The 21,357-nt window shown below is 31.7% G+C and overlaps 1 protein-coding gene across 1 annotated transcript in view; it reads right to left on the bottom strand.

Moving 5' to 3' along the window:
* LOC110804874 (cis-prenyltransferase 4, chloroplastic-like) overlaps positions 1 to 21,070 on the bottom strand; it is a 29,789-nt gene extending 8,719 nt beyond the window's left edge. The window contains exon 1 of the mRNA XM_022010472.2: positions 20,552 to 21,070. Within this exon, the coding sequence (XP_021866164.2) occupies positions 20,552 to 20,938 (387 nt within the window). The 5' untranslated portion in view covers positions 20,939 to 21,070. The remainder of the gene's footprint in view (positions 1 to 20,551) is intronic.
* Between the last annotated feature and the right edge of the window lie 287 nt (positions 21,071 to 21,357).

Raw genomic sequence — 21,357 nt, 5'->3', positions numbered from 1 at the left:
ATTTTTCGTTAATGTTTTTTGTCGTGTATTTCTTAAATTCTTTTAAATAGCTTTGCTCATTTGTAGTTTTGTTCATTTTCCATATTAAATACCCGTTATAGTGGGGTTCAAAGACGAAAAACGTCAAATGGTAGTCTTAGTCAAACAAACAAAACATATATGGTAGTAAAATATAATTTTCTCTTTAAAAATGTAGCAATTCACAAAACAACCAAACTTAAAGGTAGTGTTTCACCAAATTTCCTTTTTTTTTTAGTAATGTAACTATTGATATCATTAACTGTGGAAATCTATCTATCTACTACGTATATATGGAGTCTATATATCTATATGATATACTAAAAGAGAGGAAATCAATGTGGCGATGACAAATGTCACTCATTGATTGGCCTCTCTTTTAATTTTAAAAAATAATTATTAGTCTAAATTTATTTTGTCTTATTGAGGAAGAATCAGAGAGGATATTATTGATTGCCATTATAAAACTTAAATATTTTTTGAATATTCCATTCTTAAAGATTCATATATTATGCTAAATATTATTTCCTAAACTTAAAAAAACTGATTATATTGTTATTTAATTAAAAACTATTCATGTCATTATATTATTTTGACTTAGCTGTGTAAAATATATGGACATATATTTATGCACGTAATCAGAAGCTAAAGTAATTATTGCACGAATGTTTCGATTATCTACGCTATTATATACCACGTAATAAATTATGGAAATTAACTTGCAAAGAATAAAATGCTAATATGTTACTTGGTTACTTAAGCTGTGAAATTGGAAATTACAATATTGGCGAACAATTTTTTTATTAATGTCTTTTATCATATATAATAAGAAAAACAATGGTCTCCAATATAATTAATATAAGTGATACGAGTGCAGTAATCGAATTATGTCATAGTCATATATACATAGTAGATTTTTGGCGTAGTATTCATGTACGGTGAATTATGATCAATGTTAATCATCTACTATTAACCATCTAAACATGCATATTTAGGGCATTTATATGCGTAAATATGCAATCATGACATACATTGCAAATAGTATGTGTAATTAAGATCTTTTTTTTACATAAGCTAAGTTTGTAATTAATATCAAACTATATAAAAAGTAAAATATTTCCTAAAATGATAATTCATATTGCCGTGAATAATCATGATCATCTTAAAGTATTCGCACGACTATTTTCTAAAATTTTCTTAGCCTGCCCATATGACTATCTAAAGATATTTGAATTACCAAATACTACTTAGCTTTGTATGACTATCTACACCATTTACCAATATCACCAAGTATTGACCTCTATTCTATAAGGGAAGATGATCGAGATGATTTGGTGTCCATGTAAAAAGATTAAAATGCACCATTAAGTTACTAATTAAACTAAATTACCTCTATTATTAATAAGAAAATGACTTAAATCAAGAAAACAAATAATCATGTCGACAATATAAAGAGGAAAATAATCAATAAAACATACAAAAACCCCCTTAAAAAAATTAGAGTAATATCAAATGTTGAAATTAAATTCTTTGATTTATTTTGTCATTTTGTATAAAGCATAGAAGATGCCATTAAAATCTTAGCTAAAAAAGCAATGTACAGTCAAAAATCAACACAAATTCATTAAAATAAGGGCATAAAAATAATTTTCATTTTCTTATTCCTTTCAAATTCTAGTAAATTTTTTATGTATTTAATTTAATTCAAACTTATTTTATTTCATCTCAATTTGCACTTATTAATTTGTTGACAGAAGTTGATAAAACTAATACGTGTATTTTTTTATTATTCAAAAACATGGTAAAACTAATTATTTAAAAGTCAAAATTACAGTGTAAATAATTAAGGGAATAAAGTACTTAGTTTATCCCTCAAACTCTGCAATTTATAACCAACAATAAATTTCAAATGACATGGAATCTGTCACAAAACAAAAAATGCAAGAACCTAACATGTATGGACTCAAGTAAATTTTGAATTGACTATTAATTGTAATTGAATGTGAATGAAGCTAATTAAGAAAATAGTTAACCATAAATAAAATTTTATTCAATAAAATTTTAATTTCAAACAAAATCATATTGTTAAGAAGTAATTATTTATTTAAGGAATAGACTTAAATTAAGAAAAGTAAATAAGTTTAATTGAAAATTTAGAAAAATAAGAAATTAAGGAAATGATCAATAAAAACAACTTATGATAAAATTTTCTAAAAAAAAAAGATTAAAATTAATGTTGAGATTCCTCTCAACCCAAAACAATTAGTCAAAATTGTGAGGCTGGCAAAAAACGGTGGTAGTATTATAATAAAATTATTATATTATTAATAATTTTGCACAACATAAATATTTTGAATATGTTATGTAAAAGATTGCAATATGTTATGCATGCATCACACTTTATGATCGGGAGAGTTTGGTTTTAGGTTGGGCTGACGACGAAGATAGACATAGATGATTGACTAATATTGACTAATAAATAGAGATTTTGTGTTGATGAGCGGGTTTGAGGATATCATCTACTTACCTTGGAAATGGAGCGAGTTTAAATCTAGTGGAGTTGAATACACTCACTAAATCCTAACCATGTATGTAACTTTTTAAATAATTTTATCAACACAATCAATTTTAATACCCCGTAATAACCTTATGTCAATATATTCAAAAGTTAGCTGAAAAATAAAGTAAATTATCTACCGAATATAGGGATGTTAGATTTTTTGTGGGGCGGGTTCTTTTTGAGACCCTCCCGCGGATTCATCTCATTGCTGAGCATGGATGGAGGAAAGTTTGGTGGATGATGTGGTTAAAAATTGTATGATCCAACGCGGGTGATGAAGCGGTGATGGATTTTAGATTGGACCTGCCTTCCTTGATTATCCTTCATCTAATTCATTATAAACATATCAATATTTTTTTACACTCCTTTTATTCCAATTTAATCGCCACACTTTCTTTTTCCAACCGTCAATTTAATTTTCATACTTCTTTTATGGCATGAACTCACTAATATATTACATATCTCTTCTCACTATCAAAATTTAAGGTCTCACTTATTCTCTCATTCACTTCAACTACTTTTGTGTTTAAATATAATAGATAAGCCAAAATCTACTTATCATATAAAACTCCGTGAAAACTTAATGTGACGATTAAATTGGGAGGGATAGAATACTATCCTACACATTATGTAGTATAACGTTTTGTTTATTTACTTAATTAATCTAATTAATCAAATAACTGAATTGTCAAATTCTATAGAAAAAAGATTTAAAATTCAAAACACTCTTACCGAAAAAAGTAGGTGAGTCTAGGGGAGGGTTTGAGGTGCATTTGGATACACGGGTGGGTGGTGGAGCAGAGAGGATTTTGTTTTTTACCCCTCGAGACGAGGATGGGGAGGGGTGGCTATCGCTCCTATCACTGGTGGTGGCGGGGATGGGGATGAAATTTTTTAGACGGGTACGATGTACAGGTCGCTCCCCGTCTCAACGTCATCTCTAGATAAATAAAGTAAATGGTGGGGTTATGTGTTAAGGTCGGATAATGAGGCAGATAGGACGAGTATTAAGGTAGATATAACTATCGAAGGGAATGGTGGATTAAAATAAATTTAATTTTGACAAAGGTGATGAATGATGATGGATATAATTTTGTCCATGTACCCTTTTTTGTTTTATTTTTTTAATAAATAAGACGACAGATAGGTTAACAACAAAATCATCCATAATTAATTTTCATTAGAAGAATATCTATGACCTATATTATGAAGATTATTATCTACCACTATAGTTTAAATTTCATATAAATTAATATTTAGATTACAAACCGTGCATCGCACGGGTACTATACTAGTAATATACTAAAAGAGAGGAAATCAATGTGGTGATGACAAATGTCACTCATTGATTGGCCTCTCTTTTAATCTTAAAAAAAATATTATGCATTTATGTTATCTTATTTAAGGATAAATATGCACTCTAGAATATATTATTGTTAGCCAATGTAAATCTTAAGAATTATGTTGATAATAAACAACCTAAAAACACTAAATAAAAATAGAAAATGTAAAAAAGTATGCATAAATAAATATTCTATTCACATGCCTATGTAAACGTTATGTAAATATGGTGCGCTAAGTAAATTAACATTTACAATGGATATTCTGCGAAATATAGCATAATATATACTACTTGCGATGTCAGACACTACTTAAGCTGACACATGTCATGTCCTTTTTTTTAGTAATGTAAATATAGATATCATTAACTGTGGAAATCTATTTATCTATCTACTACGGAGCACGTATATACGGAGTCTATATATAATATAATAAAAGAGAGGAAATCAATGTGGTGATGACAGATGTCACTCATTTATTGACCTCTCTTTTAATATAAATAATTAAGTTTAAAAAAAATTAAAGCGACCAATATTTCAAGTCCAATAATATCACGTAATTTGTGATCAACTTCCAAAAAAATAGGGCTGAGATGTTAGAATTTTTAACAAAATCTGCAACACATAGGGTAATTAAAGTAACCAATATTTCAAAGTCCAATAATATCACGTAATTTATGTTCAATTTCAAAAAAATAGGGTTGAGAATATATCCTTGCGATACCAAATAATCACAATTTGCTTGCTAGTGTTATAGTTATCTCGAATTATTTACTGTATACTTCAAGATCTATCCCGTCAAAAAAAATACTTCATGGTCTATTATTTATTTATTTTTTAAAAAAAGGGTTGAGATGTTAGATTTCTTGTAATATATCTCGAATTATTTATTTTATACTTCATGGTCTATACTTCATGTGCAATTAAAGTCCATGATTGATTTTTTCCAAGGTTAAAAAGAGGCAAAAAAGAAATAAAGTTTTGCGTTTGAAAGATAGTCAAGGGATTTTTAAGGAAGGTCAGGATAATGTTCAACAACTAGTTGTTGATAATCTTAAAATGGTTTTCAAATCAGATTATTCGGAAAGTGATTATGAAGGACTAGATTATGTTCTTCGCGAAATGGATTTGCCTAAGATTTTTCCTAATGATATTTTAAGGCTTACAACTCCATTTTCAATTGTGGAGATTTCTAAAGCTATGTTTGATATGAAGGGTTCTAAATCTCCTGGCCCAGATGGAATGTCTGTTGAATTCTGTAAGAAAAATTGGGAAATAGTGGGCAACTCTGTTATTGAAGGAATTCAAAGTTTTTTCATGACTGGTTTTTTATTAAAAGAATGGAATCATTCATTGCTAGTTATGATTCCTAAGCTAGCTACTCCGGAAGAGGTAAACCATCTTCGCCCTATTAGCTTGTGTAACACGTACTGTTTACAAGTGTGCGTCGAAATGTTTGGTGAATCGTCTAAAGATTAGTCTCAATTCTCTCATTCATGAATCCCAACATGCTTTTATACCGGGACGTTACATGATGACAACATTTTACTAAGCCATGACATTCTTAATTTTTTGAATGGAAAGAGGGATAAGAGTCCAAATTTGGCAGCAATCAAGATTGACATGAGCAAAGCCTATGATCGAATTCACTGGGGTTTCCAATTGCGGGTACTTAAAGCCTATGGTTTTCCTCCTTCTTGGATTCATCTGATATACCAGTGCATTTCAACTGTTTCTTTCAAGGTTCTCATTAATGGGAGAATTTCGCAGCCTTTTAGACCTAAGTGTGGTCTAAGGCAAGGGGATCCTTTATCTCCGTATTTATTCCAATTCTGCATGGATATTCTAGGACGAATGCTATCTTTAGGTCAGGATATTAAGTTATTTCAAGGGATTAAACTTGCGAGAAGAGCACCAAAGATTTCGCATTTATTCTTCGCTGATGATGCTATGATTTTTTTTCAAGCAACGGAAATATGTTGCAGAAATATAGGTGATATTTTGGATCTCTATCGAATTTCAGGTCAGAAGCTAAATCTTGCAAAGTCATTTATCAAGTTTAGCCCAAATACATCTCTCCCGCAACAACAACTTTTCAAATTGATTTTACAAATGCCACAAGTAGCACAGTTTGGACAACATCTAGGTGTTCCTATTGATTGTGTGGGTTCAAAATTAAACGTTCTCATTTTAATTACTTGATCGATAAGGTGTCTGATTTGATAACCTCATGGAATGGGGCTTTGATTTCCCAAGTGCAAAAGATGATTTTAATTAACACTGTTATCGTTGCCACGGTTTCTCATGTGATGATGGTTTTGGATATTCCTATAAAAATTGTGAACAAAATAGATTCATTGATCGCTACTTTCTTCTGGGCAAAACAAGGTCATAAGGGGATGCATTGGATTCGCAAAAGTATTTTACATCTTCCCCGAGGAATGGGAGGCCTGGGTATTCGTCATTTATCAACGCTTAATAAAGATTTTTTGATGAAACAAGTTTGGAGAATGCATCAAAATCCACAACTGCTAATTTCACGAGTTTATACAGCAAAGCGCAATTTTTCTTTATCTACTGGAAAGCCTAATGGATGCATAGGTCGTTTTTCATGGGGTATGCGAGGTCTTCGCAGAGAAGAAAATTTGTTACTTCAAGGGTGTCATTGGAAGGTTGGTGATGGAAGGAATATAATAGCAGGAAGGGATAATTGGGTTCATGGTAAGATACCTGTTTTTGCTTCCCATATTCGTTTGAGGGATGCAAAGTTGTGGACAGTCGGTCATTTTATTCAGACTTCAGAAGTTCGATGGAATGCAGCCCTAATCAGAACCTCTTTTGATAATGTTGATGCAAATGATATCCTGTTTGTTGAACTTCCTACCGATTCAGTTCCAGATCGGTTGTATTGGTCAAAAAATAATGCTGGAAAGTTCAATGTCAAAACTGGTTATGCTTTTTTACAAGAGCAGCAAATTGTCCAGGATCCTAATTTAGGTTATACACAGAATAGATTTGTACCTTTCTTTAAAATACTTTGGGCTCTTAAAATTCTTCCAAAGTGGAAGCTTTTTATTTGGAAGATTGTGGTTGACGAGATCCCAGTTAAAGCTAATCTAGAACGAAGAGGAATTTCGTTAGATGTCAATTGTGACTTGTGCAGTGACTTTCGCGAGGATGCGCAACACACGTTTCACCTTTGTAATTTGGCTCAAGATGTGTGGAGGAGTAATATGCTAGGCATACACTCAAATTTCAATGAGAATCATTCCCTTCAACAATGGATTCTCAATTATATCCAGCTTTTTATTAGCGAGGATGGCAAGCTTAGTGATCGAGTGGTTACTTTAATAGGGATTTTGTGGGCATTATGGGTTACACGAAATTCAAGAGTTTTTTGTTCTGAGACTGGGAACATCTATACAGTCCAGAACCAGTTTAATTTAGCTTTGGAACAGAATATAATCTACAGGCAGAAAGAAGGTGAAAATTTGGGTTTCTTACACCCCCCAAGGAACATGCCAATTTACCCACCAGGGTTTTACTTCGCAAATATAGGTAGGGAAATCGCTTATATGCCAGGGTTGGTTATATACATTGATGGAGCATGGAAAAAAGTCACATTAAGAGCTAGAATGGCATGGGTACTTCAACAAGCTCATTCAGCGGAATCAGGAATCATTGGAGGTTGTGATTATGGTCTTGGGCATTCAGCTTTACATGCGGAATCTATGGCTTGTCTGCAGGCTTTACAATGGGTGACAACCTGGACAATGGCTGACATATCACTTCATACTGACTCGGCGATATTGGTCTCCTACTTACAGGGGAATATTATGTCTGATATTCGTATTCGTTGGACAGTGAATGCCATTTTAAAGATAGGTAAAAGTTTTAGGAGTTGCATGATTAACAAGGTTGATCGAGGTTATATACAGTCGGCTCATGATCTGGCAAGCAGAGCATCAAAGGATTGAAATTCTCTTCATCTACTGTAGTTAGGCCTAATGGCTAATTAGCTTTTTGTACTTTAGTTCTTTTTCTGCAACTTTTTCCAATGTCAAAAAAAAAGAAATATTTAAAGTCCATGAAGGTTTTTATTTTTGATAATTATTTCAAACTTGTCTCTAATCTTTTAATTAATAGGAACATATTAAGATAATAGTATACAAACCATATTAATCTGAAGTTACAGAATATATAGCACCCATACGATGCACGGTATAGTACCCGTGCGATGCACGATTTATAATATCGATTTTAAATTTTCTTTTCTTAACTATAGCTATAGATAATTCGTACTGGCTTCTAATTTTAAAACTATACTAAAAGAAAGGAAATCAATGTGGAACTGACAAGTGCCACTCTCTGATTTGTCTCTCTCGTAATATAATAACTAGATTAGATCCCGTGCACGCACGGATTATGATAATTTATTTTACAAAATATTTAACTGAATATCCTCAACCTAATGCATAATTATAAATTTGTTTAAACATACTCATTTAAATTTATTCACCGAATATGCATATTATATATGTGTAATATGCTAATTTAACCAACATGGCATATCGATTTAATATATTTTTCATTATTAATATACCGATTTAAATAAAATATTACCAAAAAGTATTTAGCAAAATTATTATTACGTGGTATCTATTATTACTATAATTTCTAAACTAATATTTTTTTTCCATGTATAAATAGTTTATAGAAAAGGGTAAAGAATAAAAATAAAATACAACAGATATATTTTTTAGGAAAGTGGTTTTTGGCGGGAAAATTTTACACCAGAAAATGACACGTGTCATTCCTAGTGTCTGTTTTAGTATAAAGTAATAGATTAATCAAAACAAAAACCTTAACTATAGTATGTCAAATATTCTGCTAATATGCATTAGTAAACATTAAATATTCAGTTGAAGGCGCTTCACAAAGAAGAGTTTGCAGGTATATCTGCGAGGATTCAAAAAGCTCAGCAAGACTTGGAAGAAGTTCAGAGTCAGCTAAGTACTGACCCTACAGATCTGCTTTTACAAGTTGATGAGAAGGTGTACACTGAAAAGCTCAGGAAGTGGTTATCTGTGGAAGAATCTGCTTTGAAATAGAAATCTAGAATCCAGTGGTTAGCTGATGGGGATTCTAACCCTAAGTTTTTCTATGCTTCTGTTAAGCAAAGGAGATATGTTAACAGGATTTCTATGCTGTATACTGATCAAGGGAATAAGATTGTGGATCCAAGAGAATTTACTTTGGAGATTCAAAAGTTCTATGTGAACCTTCTAGGAACTTCTGCCACTCATATTCCTAAACCTGATCTTCCCACTCTTAGATCATGTGCTTGTCTAGAGATGCAACTCTTTCTCTTTGTGTTCCAGTTATTAATGTTGAAACAGATATGGCACTTAAAGATATTGATGACAGTAAGGCTCCTGGTTTGGATGGTTATAATGCTGTGTTTTTCAAGAAAGCATGGCCCTAGATCAAAACAGATGTGTATGAAGCAGTTCATTTCTTCTTCAGAAAGGGGAGATGTATTCTGGCATAAATTGTACATCTGTCACATTCGACCTATTGCATGTTGCTCTACTTTATACAAAATTATCTCTGAGATACTTACTGCTAGGCTGCAAAAAGTGATTACTGAGGTGGTTAGTGAGTGTCAATCAGGTTTCATACCTGGGAGATACATTGCTGATAACATTTTGTTGGCAACTGAGTTGATTAAGGGTTATGGAAGGTCTCACTTATCCCCTAGATGCGTTCTAAAGGTTGACCTGAAGAAAATTTATGATTCTATTGAATGGAGCTTTCGTCAAACTGTTTTACAGGAATTGGGGTTTCCTCAAATGTTTGTACAGTGGATCATGGCTTGTATCACTATTGTTTCCTATTCTATCCTCATCAATGGCTTTCCTAGCAAACCATTTCAAGTAAAGAAAGGTTTGAGACAGGGGGATCCCCTATCCCCATTTCTATTTTCTATAGGAATGGAGTATTTGTCAAGGTGTATGAATCAGCTGAAGACTAATCCTGACTTCAACTTTCATCCTAGATGTGAGAAGCTCAATATAACCCATCTAATGTTTGCAAATGACTTATCACTTTTTGCCAGAGCTGATAGGATCTCTGTAAAGCTACTGCTTGATGCTTTTCCTAAGTTCTCTTCAGCATCAGGTCTTGAAGCTAATATGGATAAACGTAATATCTACTTTGGTGGTGTTTTAGTGCTTGATAAGGCATGTCCTATATGGTGAGAAAATTTCAGAGGCCTGTCTACCTTTCAGATATTTGGGGGTGCCTTTATCTTCCAAGAAGTTGTCCTATCAACGATACAAACCTTTAGTTGACAAGATTCTTGCTAGAGCTAAGGTGTGGTCAGCAAATTTCAATCTTATGCTGGAAGGCTGTTGCTTATTAAAACAATCCTTTTTGGTATGCAGACCTTTTGGTGCTAAATCTTTATTCTGCCTAAGAGAATCATCAAGGAAGTGGAAGCTTACTGCAAATGTTTTCTCTGGACGGGTGATACTGCAGCATGGGATAAGTTGTATTTGCCTAGAAATTCTGGTGGTTGAAGTGTGAAGAACATAACTATTTGGAATAAAGTAGCTATTGGGAAACTGTTGTGGGCTTTGGCTTTTAAAAAAGATAAACTGTGGATGCAATGGGTTGATAGCTTTTATATGAAATGGAAAAATCCTCTTCAGGTTACTATTCCTGGTTCTTGTTTTTTGGGCTCTTAAAAAGATTTTCAATAGTAGAGAGATTATTCTACAGATTGGTGGATGGGATAAAGCTACTGCTAATGGAAAATATTGCATTAGTAAGGTTTACAAATGCTTGGAAGGTGTAGTTCATAAGGTGCCTTGGTGGAGGGTAATGTAGTATAACAAAGCTAGTCCAAAGATCTTGTTTATTACTTGGCTGGCTATCCTTAATAGGCTCTATACTACAGATAGAATTCAAGCTTGGGGGATTCAATGTACTGATAAGTGTGTGCTATTCTCAGTTGGGAAAGAAACAGTTGAACATTTGTTCTTTGAATGTAGTTTCTCTTCTGCAGTCTGGAATAAGGTGCTGTTGCAGATTGGTATTCATGGGAGCAGTGCAGGTTTTGCATCTGAATTGCATAAAGTAGTGAAGAGGTGCAGGAAAACAGGTGTAGCTAATCAATTGTATGTAATGTGCTTCACTGAAGCAGTTTATAGTATTTGACTTGCTAGAAATGTTGTAATCTTTAAAAAGTCTGTCAAGAGCATAGAAAATATAGATGGGGAAATCCTGTTTAGAGTTTGTTGTAGAGGTTCTAAGGAACATAGAAGTAGATTGCTACACAGTTGAGTCTGTGTAGGTTGTGTTTTGGTGGTCTGGTCTCCCTGTATCCTTGAGTGTTTTTGCTCAAGCCTTTGGTTATTAATATAATAATTAATTGCCAAAAACTAAAAACCATTAAGTATTCTGCAAATATGCATTATTGATTATAATTTATTGTGCCACGTACAAGAATAAAGGTATAGGCTAGACCTGGAAAACGGGTCGTTTGGATCGGATTCGGGTCGGGTCTATTCTGGTCGGGTCATTTCGGGTTACTTTTTTTTGGGTCGGTTTCGGGTATGGGTCGGGTTAATTCGGTTTTTCATAATCGGGTCGGGTCTGGTTCGGGTCAAAATTTTGGGTCGTTATCGGATCGGGTCAACATCGGATCGGGTCGTATCAGATCGGTTCATATCGGATCAGGTATTTTGGGTAATATCGGGTTTTTCGGGTTAGATCGAGTTTTTCGGGTTGGATCAGATTTTTCGGGTTTCGAGTTCTGATGAGGTTATTTCTCTTTAGTTTTGGTGGTCAAACATTATTTTTATTATTTATGATGTTATTATTATTACAAAAAAAATTAAGGGTTTAGACTTAAGCGTATACGGTTTGAAGGTTGGTGGTTTATGGTATGAGAGTTATAGTAAACTATACTCCGTAATTTAAAGGTAACATTTTCAAATTTTTACAAGTGATAAAGTAGGCGATTCTAATCCTAGTTCTACTATTAATTTACGGTTGAGAAAACGAGACTTGAGACATGTACAAATATAATACTCCCTTATTACTCTAGTATAACTTTTGGACGTAATATTTTGATATAAGCTAGTTAGAATAGAACATTGCCTATGACTTTGGTCATTTGCTTAGTTACTTATCAATTTTTATCTAGTTATATTCCATGTCAAAATGGAAGTCTCGAATTTTTGAAGATATGATTTTTAAATCTATTTTACCATGTGCTATTATTGGTTTTACTTCCATATTTTTTTATCATTTGTTGAATGATCTTATTTATATGAGCCAAAAAGAATATAAGAATTACTAAACTAACATATCATTATTCTATGTTTTTTACATTGACACTATCATAATGTTGAAACCTTTTTCCTATAACACAAAAGAGTACTCCCTCCGTATTTATTTAAGAGATACACTTGGGGGGCACGGGTATTAAGAAAAAGAATTAAATGAAATAAAGTAATAAGACAAGTGAGGTTGGGTTGATATTTTAATAAGTAAAATAAGTGGGGACCATGTCATTTTAGGGGGTGAAAGGTGGGGGTGGGGTGTAGATAGATTATTTAATTAGATGGTGTGGTTGATAAGTTACTAAAAACGGGAAGTGTATCTCTTAAATAAATACGACTGGAAAAGGCAAGTGTATCTCTTAAATAAATACAGAGGGAGCTTAGTATAAATTAATAAAAGGAAAATAATAATAATAATAATAATAATAATAATAATAATAAATTAAATAATATATTATAATATGAAAAGCTAAAAAAACTTATATTTAAAATAATTGGTAAATTTTAGTTGTTTTTCGGTTCGGATCGGTTTGGGTTGATTTAAAATTTACAGTTACTTTCGGTTCGGGTTAATTCAGTTTCGGGTGAAGATCGGTTCGGGTACTTCGGTTAGGGTCGTTCGGGTATCGGGTCATTTCAGGTCAAATCTCTTCCGGGTGGGTTTCGGTTTCGGGTCGGGTCTATTCGATTTTCGGGTCGTTGCTTCGGGTTAATTTCGGGTTACAGATTGGGTCAATCGGGTCGGTTTTTCGGATTCGGGTCAATTTTGCCAGGTCTAGGTATAGCTTCCCGTCAAAAAAGAATAAGGTATAATTATATAGCCGCATATCCTACTTATTAAGTTTACTAACCATCAATATTTGAATAACCGAAGGCACAAATATTAGCAAACTACATTACTTCTAGTCCATAATAGGAAAACAATTAAAATTATCCATTGTATAGGAATGTTTAGGAAAACAATTAAAATTATCCATTGTATAGGAATGTTTATTATGTACATACTCCGTACCTAATCTTTATTGAGACTATAAACAACCCATATGTATAGGAACATATGAGCTTAATATTTCAATAAGTCATACCTTATTCAACATATATACGTATTACTATTGTACCATAAACTAAAGATACTTAATTGTTCAACTTAATATCTCTGGCATATATAGTGGATAAATTATCACTGTCACATATCATCTAAGACATACACTAAGGACAATAATATGTCAATGACACCTTCATTTAGTATGTAACTAGTTTAGGCCCGTGCAACGCACGGCTACTACTAAAACAACTTATTATTTTAATAGTAACTAAAAGACTTGTGATATTAGGAAAACATAAAAGTAAAAAGGATTTATGAAAAAGTATAAATTCAAATTAAGTTGTGTAAAAAAAATCTTCAAATGAACTAAATTTGCATATTATTATACAAAATCAAAAATTATAGTGGTTTACTTGTATGTAGAACAATCTAACAACGTTAACCAAACCCGAATGACTCAAGACTAATTTTCGAAAAGACCCAAGCATAACTGAGTTAGTCAAATACAACATATTTTGAATTGAGAAAAAATCTTGATAAGTAAACTTATATGTTAGTCTACTTATCATGTATTATTATTTTAATTAACATTCTTACTAACCAGTTACCATGTTTTATATTATTAATAGTAGACTAACATTAGAAGTTCATATATTTATCAATATTTTTTATATTTCTTATCAGGTTAAAAAGTTATAATAATACATAAATAAAATTATATCATAAAGGAAAAAATAATATTGATTTAGCTTTCCTCCAATAATATATTATGCAGTACACATCTATGGTAATTAAAATATATATTTATCTTAGTTTCCTAAAAAAACGTAATGTAATTTATTTCTTTTAAAGTAAAAAAATAAAAAAACATTTTGGCGGGAAAAGATCGCACCAGGAATTGACACGTGTCATTCCTGGTGTCTCTTTTAGTATATAGTAATAGATACCATGACATAGAAAATTCAAAAAAAAAAATTCCACTATGTATCATTTTCAATACCACTAGATCGCCGTGTAGAATTTCACTTGATATTTTTATATTAGTTTATGATTTTCTTGTATGTTAATTAAATTAATATTTTAGTTTATTACTCTATATTTATCAGGGGAGGCAACATACAAGCTTATGTAAATAATCTTTTCTCTTAATATTTCAAACCTTTTAGACGAGGAAAAGTATACAATATTTCTATTATTTAGCGTCCAGAAAAATGGTGGAAACTATTAAGCTAGATCATACCTTATTCAACATATATACATATTACTATTGGACTACAAACTAAAGATACTTAATTGTTCAACTTCGTATATTTGGCATATATAGAGGAGATATTATCACTTTCATACATCACTTAAGATATACACTAAGGAAAATAATATGTCAATGACACCTTGATTTAGTATGTAATACCATAAAATAGAAAATCAAAATAAAGGATTTCCACTATGTAGCATTTTCAATACATGCAATAGGTCGCCAAGTAGAATATCAATCTTTAGTTGTAGCTCAATACCACTATTTACAATGTTTGTTGTAGCTCAATAGCTTAATGTTACTGCAATTCTTGCATTTACGTAAAAGTATAAATTATCAAGATCAATTTCCCTTTTTAAAGATTCGTATAATTATGAATAAATAAATTAATATGTTATGTTTCCCTCGAATTAAAATTTTGACTACAGGGTGGTGACCAATGTCTCTCTATTATTGTTTATCTTATTATACATAAAAAAAAGCATTTATTACACATAAATTAATTAATAAATACATTAGTTGCAGACCTAATCAAATGGCGGGTCGGGGGCAAGGCATAAAAATTAGCCCCCTATGTCGGGCTGGGCAGGGCCGGGCTAAAATTCAGGCCAAAAATTTGTGTCCAAACCCGCTATTTTTGGGCCTAAATAACCGGGCTTTTTGGGCCATTTTCGAGTTGAGCCAAATTTATAACTAAAAAGTGTAGTTTTGTGTTTCCGAAACTGGCGCAAACAATTTCAAATTTCGGGTCGTTTTGGCCCCAGGCCCGAAAACTGAGCCGGAAAGTTCTGCCCAAACCCGCAAAATTTTCGGGCGGGGCGGGTCGGGCCGGGCTCTTCTTGATCATGTCTACAACAATTAGGTGTTAGACAAAAAAATATATGTTAAGTGCGACGTTAAATTTTTTTATGGAAAAATATATAACCGACTTGACAACTAAAACAATTAGGTGTCAGTTATAAGTTTTTATTGGATATTTCAATTTTAACTAATTAACGTTTTTATGAGTTGTCCCTCTATTTGTGAAACTAAATGAAAACATATCAATAAAATATGAAACTAACACCAAATAAATTAAGTAATATCTAAAAGCTTAATTATGAATTTACGAGTACGGATATCGAAAATGGGTCGGGTTGAACTTTACAAGTACATAACAAAAAAATAAGATAGTATTTGAACTTAATATCGATCTGAAATGGGTCGGGTTGAATTGGTATAGCTTTGTTACATCGGGTTCAAGTTTATACATCGGGTTCAAGAGTATATCGGTTCAGGTTTTTATCGGTTTAGATTCATGCAATGTGGATAAATTAATAGCGGGAAGAAATGGGTAGTGGGTTGTACTTTGGGTCAGGTAAATTGGTTCCAAATTATAAAATCACAATGTTTAATACCTTTTAAATTCTAATACGTTTACCAAGACAATAACTAACTTTTAAAAGTGTTAGGAATTTAAGATCACTACAATACGTTTATAAATTCTAATACGTTTACAAAGGCAATATTAACTTTTAAAAGTGTTAGGAATTTAAGATCAATAACGAGATTAAATGGTTTATGGGTTGTAAACGTTTCGATTTAAATGGGTTACGGGTTGTAAACGGTTCAAATTAATAGGGTTATGGGTTAAAACAATTCGAGTTGTACACGTGTTTTTCCTGGGTTCAAACAGTTCACATTGAAACGAATTGGGTCATTAGCGGGCAGGGTTTCAGATCCATTCGGTTCAGGTTGAAATGGATCGGGTTGCTGGGAAATAGTATTTTATCGGTTTTCAAATCTTAATCGGATTAATACTTCCAGGCCGGTTCAAGTTGAATATAATCGGATTGGGTTTAGGGTTCCAGCTCGCGGGTTATTAACGGTTCAGATTCTAAATGATCCATCTAACCCAGCGGGTTCAACTATTCAAGTTGAGAATTGACATCTCTCATAGTATAGGATGAGAACTGATTTTTATATCTAACATGAAATTATGGATGATGTGTGAAAAAGAATAAAAAAAAATCTATGTATTTTTCTAAGTTTCTTTTCTAAATTAATTTAACTTTGCACTTAAAGTTAAAATATAGGATAGGATGAGAACTGATTTTTATATCTATCATGAAATTATGGGTGATGTGTGAAAAAGAATAAAAAAAATCTACGTATTTTTTTATGTTTCTTTTCTAAATTAATTTAACTTTGCACTTAAACTTAAAATATATATGTAAATTGTGCATCGCAAGGGTTCTATACTAGTTAAATAATACAAAAAGACACCAGGTACGACACGTGTCACTTCCTGGTGCGGTTTTTCCCGCCAAAACATTTTTTATTTATTTTACTTTAAAAAAAATTTCATTACCTTTTTTTAGGAAATTAAGATAAAACTAAAATAAAAATACTCCTTCCGTCCCTTAATACTCGCACCGGTTTGACCGGTGCGGAGTTTAAGACATTTGAATTGACTTATTAATTTAATGGTGTTAGTTGATAGTGGGGTATTTTTTTTTAAAATATTGTTACTGGGAAATGTGTAAGAGGTGGGGAGTGGTGAGTGGAGGATGTGAATTTTTAAATAATTTTTTGTAAAGAATAGGAGGTGAGGTAGTAGGTAAGTGTGAGAAATAATATAATATTGATAAAATTTTCCATTTATAGAAGCGGTGCAAGTATTAAGGGACGGCCCGAAAAGGAAAGCGGTGTGAGTATTAAGGGACGGAGGGAGTATATTTCAGTTACCATAAATGTTAGTACATAATATATTATTGGAGGAAATCTAAATCAATATTATTTTTTCCTTTATGCATGATATGTTTTTAATTCTGTATTATTATAACTTTTTAATCTGTTAACAAATTTAAATAATATTGATGAATGAAATTCTAACGTTAGTGTACCGTTAATAATATAATACATGGTAAGTAAGAATGTTAATTAAAATAATAAAACATGGTAAATAGACTAACATTAGAAGTCCATTTATCCAAAGGAAATTTTGGTAATATTAATCCAACCTTTGGGCGATTTTCTTTTATTAATACCACCTACGACATAATTTTTAATAATCCCACCTTTACTATCCAACGACTTTTATTGGGCTTAAGTGACCGATAATCGGTGAAAAAGTCAACGAGATGGTGATGAATTGATGATGATGACTGGATATATCGAGATAGAGTACTACCACGTAGGGATATATTACCGCCTACAACAGGTTTATGACCTTTTAGGCCCAATAAAAATCGTCGGGTAGCAAAGGTGGGATTATTAAAAAATATGTAATAGGTGGGCTTAATAAAAGAAAATCGGCCAAAGGTTGGATTAATATTACCAAATTTTCCTTATCCAAATTGTTCTTAATTCAAACTATGTTGCATTTGGCTGACTTAGTTATGCTCGGGTCTTTTCTAAAATTAGTCTTGGGTGAGTCATTCGGGTTCGGTTAACTTTGTTAGATCGATCTACATACAAGTATAAAACTATAATCATTAACTTTGTATTGTAATATGCAAAATTATTTCATTTGAATAGTTTTCTACACAATAACTTTGGATTTATACTTTTTCATATATCATTTTTATTTTCACGTGTTCTTAATATCACAAGTCTTTTTAATAGAAACTGTGCGTTGCACGACGCCTAAACTAGTTATTATTCTTATTTCTTAATTTCTTCTTTATCCATCTCATAGTTAATTCTAGATTAGAGCTAACTATCAAAAAAATTTAAGAAATGATAAACCATTTCTTACTCACCCGTTTCGATATAATGGTTACACTTTACCTTTTTACGTTTGTCAATATAAATGTACGAACATTGATATCTCTGATTTTGTAATTGTAAATAATTAAAAAAGGTTAATATTCCGAAAACACATATCGAGATGAATCTAAGAAAATCATAACAACTATAGTTTACTAACGTTGTTGGATTTTAGTACAATACATATTTTTTCAAATGATAAATAACAAATTAAAGATAATTAATGATGTATTTGCAAATGTGGCGGTACAACTAGTGCATTTAAAAGAAACAGAGATAGTACAACAATTATTAATGATCAACGATTTGCAGCAAAAGTGAAATTTAAAACAATTCAAATATTAAGAATATAGTACTTCCTCCGTTCCGAAATTATCGCACCATTTGTTTTTTACACTATTCATACTACGACTTTGACCATTTTTTGTGATTCGTACGTAATGAAATTTTTGTCATGTGGGGTCATGTTAGATTCTTATCGATATATATTTTCTAAATATTAATTTTTTATAATTTTTAGTTGCACACGATTTGAGATATTAAGAGTCAAAGTAATGGTTAGATGAGTAAAAATCAACCATGGTGCGATATTTCCGAAACAGAGAAAGTATTAGATATCTAAAAATTAGAGATTTGTACTCGTATAAATTATGCATGTACAAGAAAAATAAAAAATGAAAAATCAATGGAAGAAAGATCTCTATGCGTTACCAGCCACATACAAATATATACAAACAACTACTCCATAATTAAATTTGCAGTTAAATTTGCTAGACAAAAAGATAATCAGCTAACTAACTGCTAATGCAAATAATAAACAAATAAACATTTACCTTTAATTGTCAAACAGGACCTTGATCTAACTAAAAGACACATCTAGCTATTCATTCGCTTTTAAATATAGTTAATTCTTAATAAAGTAAATAAAAATATTTGAGACAATCTTTTAGTAAGGAAATGAAGTAGAGTTAGATCCCCTTGGTATGATATTGGATCAAAGGGTAACATGAATGGAATAGATTTTAATTCTATTCAACTAGGCCAATACATATCCCAAGCTGCAAAACCAAACATCCCTTAAGATTCGTAACTAATATTAACTTTGTTCCAAAATACTTTACATTTGTCCATTGTATATATGCCCAAATTCTTATATGAGACTGATGGTGAGACCAGTTCACAATTGCGAATTTAGGTATGTTACTTCTATAGTTTAGACATGTTACTTTTTTTTTATAATTTTAGAGGAGGTACTTTTTTTAGTTTAGGTATGTTATTTCTATAGTTTATACATGTTACATTTTTTATACGGAGTAGTTTTAGGAGAGATACCTTCTTAGTTTAGGTATGTTACTTTTATAGTTTAGACATGTTACTTTTTTTTTATAATTTTAGAGGAAGTACTTTTTTTAGTTTAGGTATGTTACTTCTATAGTTTATACATGTTACTTTTTTGTACAGAGTAGTTTTAGGAGAGATACCTTCTTAGTTTAGGTATGTTATTTCTATAGTTTAGACATGTTACGTTTTTTTATACAGAGTAGTTTTAGGGGAGGTACCTTTTTAGTTTAGGTATGTTACTTCTATAGTTTAGACATGTTACTTTTTTTATACGGATTAGTTTTAAGGTAGGTACCTTTTTAGTTTATGTATTACTTCTATAGTTTAGACATGTTACTTTTTTTTATAATTTTAGATGAGGTACTTTTTTAGTTTAGGTATGTTACTTCTATAGTTTAGACATGTTACTTTTTTTTTATACGGAATAGTTTTAGGGGAGGTACATTTTTAGTTTAAGTATGTTACTTCTATAGTTTAGAAATGTTACTTTTTTTTAATATAGTTTTAGAGGAGGTACTTTTTTAGTTTAGGTATGTTACTTCTATAATTTATATCTGTTACTTTTTTTTTTATAGTTTTAGGGGAGGTACGCTATTGGTTTCGCGTTCGTCACACCATCAAGTTGATGGTGTGACTGGTCTCACAGGAGACGTGCAATTTAATCACTAATATATTTAATTCCACATGTGCAACTCAAACAATTACAACGTATAATAAATTGATATTTTGAATGTATATATCGAGAACAATCTAATAAGTTACGTGATAACATTTTAGTGTATATATAATGAGAATTTATAGTTAAAATTTTCATATTGGGGACATGCACCAAGGCATAGAGACCTTTTAGAAACGAAAGTAGCAGAAAAAAGACGATACAGATGCGTGTACCTTAGTTCGCTTCTCGACGTTTCCAAGTCCATAGACGTAGCTTGTAGCGGTGCCGATTCCCCATTTGAGACAATAATCGACAAACTTCATTTCAGCTATCAAATATGGCTTATAATCAAGCTTTAGGCCACGGGCTTTAAGCCATCTCCTGTTTCCATCCAAGATTATTACCACATGTTTAGGGATCACTCCATCTTTGAGACTCTGAGAATACTTTGAATCATCAAACTTTTTGTCATTTGAAGCTTCAATGGAACTACAATTGTTTCTCAAACTTCTTATCAAGTAATTTGGGTTGTGTTTGAGGAAATCGGAGTTGCAGTTTGTTCGTAATATTTTGGAAAATGCACCGACAGAGGAACCATTCAGACGGCCCAAACTTACCATAATTTTTTTGTTTGGTTGTTGTTTATCAGGATATTATTATTCAGTCTTTGAACCACCAAATGCCCTATTTATATTCTTAGCTCCATTTTTTCAAATTTTTTTATTAAGGAAAATAAAGAAGATTAACTATTTTGTGGGGGTAAATCTAACTCTTCATTTCGGACGCGAATGATCAAAAGACGAAAATATACTACATATGGGATAAGGGTTTCCTTTTGCCGCTAAGAAATCCGCCGCTTGATTGGCTTCCCGATAGGAATGGCAATGGGTCGGATCTGGACCGGGTCCGGCAAGATTCAGACCCGCTTTTTAAGAGGTGGATCTAGATCCGACCCAGATCCGCTGGGTCAAAAAAAATTAGATCCAAACCCAGATCCACTGAGCCTAATGGGTCTAGGATCGGATCTGGGTCCTAAATG

This window comes from Spinacia oleracea, chromosome 6, assembly GCF_020520425.1.
Source record: "Spinacia oleracea cultivar Varoflay chromosome 6, BTI_SOV_V1, whole genome shotgun sequence".
NCBI classification, from domain to species: Eukaryota; Viridiplantae; Streptophyta; class Magnoliopsida; order Caryophyllales; family Amaranthaceae; genus Spinacia; species Spinacia oleracea.
Note: the sequence above shows the minus strand (reverse complement) of the source record. Positions and strands in the feature narration are given on the sequence as shown.